This window comes from Diabrotica undecimpunctata, chromosome 9, assembly GCF_040954645.1.
Source record: "Diabrotica undecimpunctata isolate CICGRU chromosome 9, icDiaUnde3, whole genome shotgun sequence".
Classification (NCBI taxonomy): Eukaryota; Metazoa; Arthropoda; class Insecta; order Coleoptera; family Chrysomelidae; genus Diabrotica; species Diabrotica undecimpunctata.
Window position 1 is genome coordinate 78444199 of NC_092811.1, and position 6242 is coordinate 78450440.

The window sequence follows — 6242 nt, forward strand, 5'->3', positions numbered from 1 at the left end:
ATATAATATCTTAGAGTTTATGGTTTTTTGGAATTATCTCAATTATTTATGTATTTAAATTTGGTATTTCTCTACATAGAAAACTTTTTATGGTCTACAACTTTTATTTAAATTATTTTTCTTTAGAATGTATACAAAACGTTTTATAAGCAAAATTTTTTATTTTGCCTTTTAAGATTGTTTAAGAAAACAAAGCAAAATCAACTGTACGTCTTTTTCAAAATTACATTTTTAATTAACTAATATTTAACGATACGATTTCCAATATTTAACCTTGTTTATTGTACAAATTATGTAAAAATGTGTATACACATTTTGTACAAAAAACGTTTTTTGAGAACGATTTCCTGAATTGAAATCAAAATGTTAAACATTAAATAATTAAAAATGTGATTCTCATCCCAATCACAACCAATATTTTTGACCTAATCCCATAAAAATCTAATATTTATCTTAAACTATTCACTGATAGCTTCGATTAAACAGCTTGGAAATATGTAAAATATTCCTCTACACAACTCTCTGGGAAAAAATATCTAAATTGAATAAATATAACAACTGAACATTGATATAAAAAAACTAGTTGGTTGACCCCAGCCGGTCGGCAGGTAGTTTCAATGTCTGCATTTGAACTTGACCCAAAACCGATCGATATTTTTATGTTTTCAAATATTATTTAAGTATTAACACTGGCAACATCTATTGGCTTTAAAATGATACCAAATACACTAATTTTACCTCCCAATGTTAAAATGATGGTTTTATGTAAAAAATTTAATTTATAAAAAAATCGGATTATTGAAAAACCGACAACGGTGCCAAGCCTACAACGGTGCACTAAACGAACATACATGACTTATAAATAGAAAATGATAGCATTTCTTGGTGATGCTAAATGACTGCAACGTGAAAAGAGCTTAAAACGATAGTGGGATGTATATATATATATATATATATATATATATATATATATATATATATATATATATATATATATATATATATATATATATAAGAAATACTGGATATTATTGACTGTCGATATAAACAAACAACACAGTTTATTAGGGCTGCAGTCAGTAGGTTTGGCCGGGATGTTATAGAAACACTCTTTTGACTTTTGGTCAAGCTTTCGGAATTCTTTTATTCCTTCTTCAAGACACTGTAATTAGAAGAAAGTGTAAATATTTACAACATATCTCAAATTGTCATTACCACTTACTAGTCGTTGAGATTATTTTTGTAAAGCTACGACACTCAAGATTAAAAACACACATCGTCGGTCCAATTCCAAAACCGCGAATGTGCCAAATTGTCCATTTCCGCTTTATGCTATCAGCGTCTGTAATTATATTCATAGTATACGGTGACAGAAGTACGAAAGTGTTGACCTATCCCCTCTGCCCCCCTCAACTGGAACGCATTCCACGAAAGCGTCAGTTGGAGATTTACTGCCATACCGAAAAGACGAATGTACCACATTCGTGCTTTTGACGTTGCAAGTTATTTTACTATTTAAGATCCAAATTAACGAATGTGCCACATTCGCTGTATTGGCAGTGTGAATAATTAAGTTTCAAGGTATTCGTGAATTTAGTGATATTGTTGAAAAATGACTTCAAGGATAGCAAGAAAAAGTGCCGAGAATTAAAAGATCAAGGTAAGTAAATATGTAATAGTATCTCTTATAAGGCCCGGTCATTTTACCTCCAGATAACTAGATATTGGGAAGTTTATCTGACAGATCGGCATGTCTGTAATCTGTCAGATAAACTCCCCGATAACTAGTTATCCGCAGGTGAAAAGACCGGACCTATGCAACTTATACAAACTTCTTGTGTGGCTCATAGATTAGTGAGTTTTAAAATTTTAAGTTGTCATAACTTTGTTCATAACAAATATATTTTAATTAAATATTTGACATAGCTATTGAAAGACACACTTTTTCTATAAATCCCTAGTTCATGTTTTTATCTTTTTCTGTTTTCAGATGATCTATTTAACGAAGGTTCTTTAAGAACCACCATCAAGCATCCAGATGTACAACAGTGCAATGCAATACAAAATATAAATACATACACAGGTAAGAAAAAAATAAAATCCTATTACTCCTATACAAATTGTTTTCAGTCATTGTCGTCAAAAAATAAAAAAACTTAAAAGCTATGCTTTGGCTGGCTTTTGTTTGGCTTAAAATTTTTGGTTTTCATAACTTCGTTAAAAATAATAAATATATTTTAATGAAATATTTGACGTAGCTTTTTGAAGACACACTTTTTATATAAGTACCTGTGGTATGATTTTTCTTTTTTCTCTTTTCAGATGATCTATTTAACGAAGTTCCTTTAAGAACCACCATCGAGCATCCAGATGTACCTCAGTACCATGTAATGCAAAATGTACAAACATACACAGGTGAGAAAACATTAAAATCTTATTACTCCTATACAAGTTTTTTCAGTCATTGCCGGCAAAAAAATAAAAAACCTAAAAGCTATGCTATGGCTGGCTTTTGTTTGGCTGTATGCACTTGTCAGCAATTTTCGATGTTGATTCTGAACAAATTGGTCTAAAAATCATGTCTGCATAATTTATGGACATTAAAACGTTTTTAAATGAAAATGGGAATTTGAAGAAACACGCACTAAAAAGTTCATTTTTATTTCAGGCGATAAATCTGACCAGCACATGTCAACTCCTCTTCTGGTTAACCATCTGAACAATCTACTCCCAGCTTCGCCACAAACACTACAAGAAGATTTGATTGTGTCTGATTCATCTTCAGATGTATATGAACCTTCACTTGCGTCAGACATACACAGTTCATTGGAAAGTGATATTGAAGGTGTTGCTGACCGTAAGAGAATTGCACTAACAGACATAACACCTAAAAATCTGGCGAAAAAAGAATCTATGAAGAGAAAAAGAAACGAGAAGTTGTGGAAGAAAAATGTTAAGAAAGTGAAAAGGCTTAAAGGAGAGTCTTACGTTGGCTATAGGGGAATAGAGGTACCTTCACGGCCTCTTTTGCCAGCACCTTGTCTGAATAAGCAAAAACATAAATGTGCAAATTTAATTTCCGAGCAAAACCGAATTAAAATTTATAATGATTTTCGTAATTTTACCTGCAATAACGATCAACGTCAATTTGTGTCTAATCACATTGAACAAAAAGACAAGAAACGCACGACAAGAGGAATCGAAAATTCAAGAAAAAATTACACCTACAGTTTATAGTCTTACAGTTGATGGTGTTAAACTTACCGTATGTAGGGAATTTTTCATGGCCACATTAAACGTGACAGACGCCTTTATGCGAAGTGCAATAAACAAGCGCTCATCCAATGGAGTTTTAGAAAAAGATAAGCGCGGGAAACACCAACCATCAAACAAGTTACCCCAGGATGTCGAACAATTTATACGAAACCACATTCTATCCTTTCCAGCGGTAGAATCGCATTATTGTCGTAAATCGAGTACAAAGAAATACCTTGACTCTTCCCTTAATATATCAATAATGTACAGGATGTATAAGGAGTTGTGCAGCACTAACAAAGACAAAACTGTATCATTTGAAAAATATCGCCAGATATTCTCCGAATATAACCTAGGCTTCTTTAAGCCCAAAAAAGACCAATATAGGAAATGCTTGACTTACAAAAATATGTCTGAAGAACAGAAAAATATTGAATAACGAGCGTATCAACAACATCTAAAAAGAAAAAATGAAGCTAGATAACCTCGCGATGAGGACAAGTTAATTGCAAAAACGAATTTTAAAGTTTTGGCTTTCAACTTCGACTTAGAAGCAGTATTAACAACGCCCAAAGCTTACGCTGGTCAAATATTTTATTTAAGAAAATTAGCGGTGTTCAATTTTACCATTTACAATTTAGGCAATCAAGATGTTATGTGCTACCTTTGGGACGAAACCAAGGGAAAACGAGGGTCTAATGAAATTTCATCTTGTGTATTCGATTTCGTTATGAACCATTCTCAAATCGAAGCTGTACGTATGATGTCTGACGGCTGTGGAGGCCAGCAAAAAAACGCAATATTTGCAACAATGTGTATCCAACTTCTTGCGAAACATCCATCATTGAAAGTAATTGATCATAAGTTTTTTGAAACGGGACACACTGAAATGGAATGTGATTCCATTCATTCAAAAATAGAGAATAAAGCAAAATATGTACCCGTTTATACCCCCGAGGGTTGGGCGCAACTTATAAGAGGTGCACGTATCACATCATCTCCCTTTGTTGTAAAGTCTTTGACGTTTGATGCCTTTTTAGATTTTAAAGGGTTTTTAAATAATAATTCCTTCAAATTAAGTGAAATTCCTTGGAGAAAGCTTTGCTGTCTTCAATATATTAAAGAAAATAATGTCATAAAAGTTCTTTACAAAGTAAACTTTACTGATGATTATATTGAAGTGGACTACAAAAAAACACGAGGCCGCCCAAAACAAGCAGAGTTACAAAAGGCCTATCAAAATGACTTACCCATCAGCGAGGCAAAATGGAAGGACTTAGATAAAATGTGCAAGGATTTGACAATACCAAGAGGTTACCATGATTTTTACGGTTCCTTAAAAAAAATCAAACGGTGAGGGACAATCTACCGGAACCCGATATTGGTGAAGAATCCGATACTGACGAAGATTAAACGTTATTGTTTTATTAAGTTTTTAAAAAGAGTATACGACTATGATTTATTTTAATTTTCTTCTATAGAGAAAGAATTTTTGTTTTTCTTAGAAAACTTTGATGTTTGTTTTTTATTTTGTTCAGTCCGATGATAACGAAAACTAAACTTTTATAATATTGACTTAAATTCTCAATAAAACTAGTTCATTTTATCAATATTATGGTTTTATTTGTTTTAACGAAACACAATATGTCTTAAATTTTGAAAGGCCAAAACAACGAATATGCATTATTTTTTGGAAAAACATTAAAAATTTAGAAAATTTTCAGCCGTCATAATTTAATTCAATAGTCGTTAGTTTCATAAATTGAAATTTCTATTTTTAACCATGTCCCCAATGTTTAAAACGGCTTTTTCTCAAAACATCAAATATGCACATTCGTGACTTTGGCATTGGACCGACGACATATAAAATATAACATTTAAAATAATGGACAATATACATTTTAAAATTTAGTTGGAAAGTTAAAATTTTGTTAGTAACATATTTTCATGGTGTGTTTTGACTGATCCATAGAGAACAGAAAAAAAACAAAAATAGTGTGATTAAAAAGTAATTAGGAGTTCTTGCTACTACTACTACTTCCATTAATATAATAGCAAGCACTCCTAATTACTTTTTAATCACTCTATTTTTGTTTTTTTTTCTGTTCTCTATGGATCAGTCAAAACACACCATGAAAAGATGTGAACAAAATTTTAACTTTCCAACTAAATTTTAAAATGTATATTGTCCATTATTTTAAATGTTATATTTTATATGTGTGTTTTTAATGTTGAGTGTCGTAGCTTTACAAAAATAATCTCAACGACTAGTAAGTTGTAATGACAACTTGAGATATGTTGTAAATATTTACACTTTCTTCTAATTACAGTGTCTTGAAGAAGGAATAAAAGAATTCCGAAAGCTCGAGTCAAGAGTGTTTCTATAACATCCCGACCAAACCTACTGACTGCAGCCCTAATAAACTGTATTGTTTGTATATATATATATATATATATATATATATATATATATATATATATATATATATATATATATATATATATATATAAACATATATTGGCATAACTGCCAAGTTATTTATATTTTGAATACAGAACTTAAATTGTTTTTTTACTTTATTGTACAGAAGGTTGCTTTTTTTTCAGTTGTGTTAATAATAATATTGTTGTAGGTAATGGTGCATTGGAAAGTCTGGAGCTACCCGATTAAAAAAAAATTTCTATGCAGTAAGCATTTTGACCAAAAATATCTAAATGCAAACCAAAAAAATATATTGAGGTAGAAGAGGAAGGTTTGTTAACGACACCACGCGTTTTTCATACGTATTCGATATCAAAACAACCATCAACCAGTGCCAATAGTGTTTCGCACTACATACATTGCTTATTTTAGTTCATGAAAACAATGTTACAATCAATTTCTATAACTATTAATGTAAACAATTTTGTTTTGTTTTTTTACCTTGAATTATTATTTCGTTAATATTGTTTATGTGTAGATATTAGAATTTTGATTAGTGGTATAT

The 6242-nt window shown here is 30.9% G+C and overlaps 1 protein-coding gene across 1 annotated transcript; it reads left to right on the forward strand.

The window, feature by feature from the left end:
* Positions 1 to 1938: 1938 nt before the first annotated feature.
* On the forward strand, positions 1939 to 4794 carry LOC140449709 (uncharacterized). Its single transcript, XM_072543031.1, has 3 exons — positions 1939 to 2083; positions 2323 to 2415; positions 2669 to 4794. Exons 2-3 carry the CDS (start codon positions 2391 to 2393, stop codon positions 3235 to 3237), a joined length of 594 nt encoding a protein of 197 aa, XP_072399132.1. The 5' UTR covers positions 1939 to 2083; positions 2323 to 2390; the 3' UTR covers positions 3238 to 4794.
* The last annotated feature ends 1448 nt before the right edge of the window (positions 4795 to 6242 follow it).

Coding starts and splice junctions, on each gene's coding strand:
- LOC140449709 (XM_072543031.1), top strand. CDS start 2,391: ATGCAAAATGTACAAACATACACAG. Junction 2,416..2,668: donor AAATGTACAAACATACACAG/GTGAGAAAACAT, acceptor TTTTTATTTCAG/GCGATAAATCTGACCAGCAC.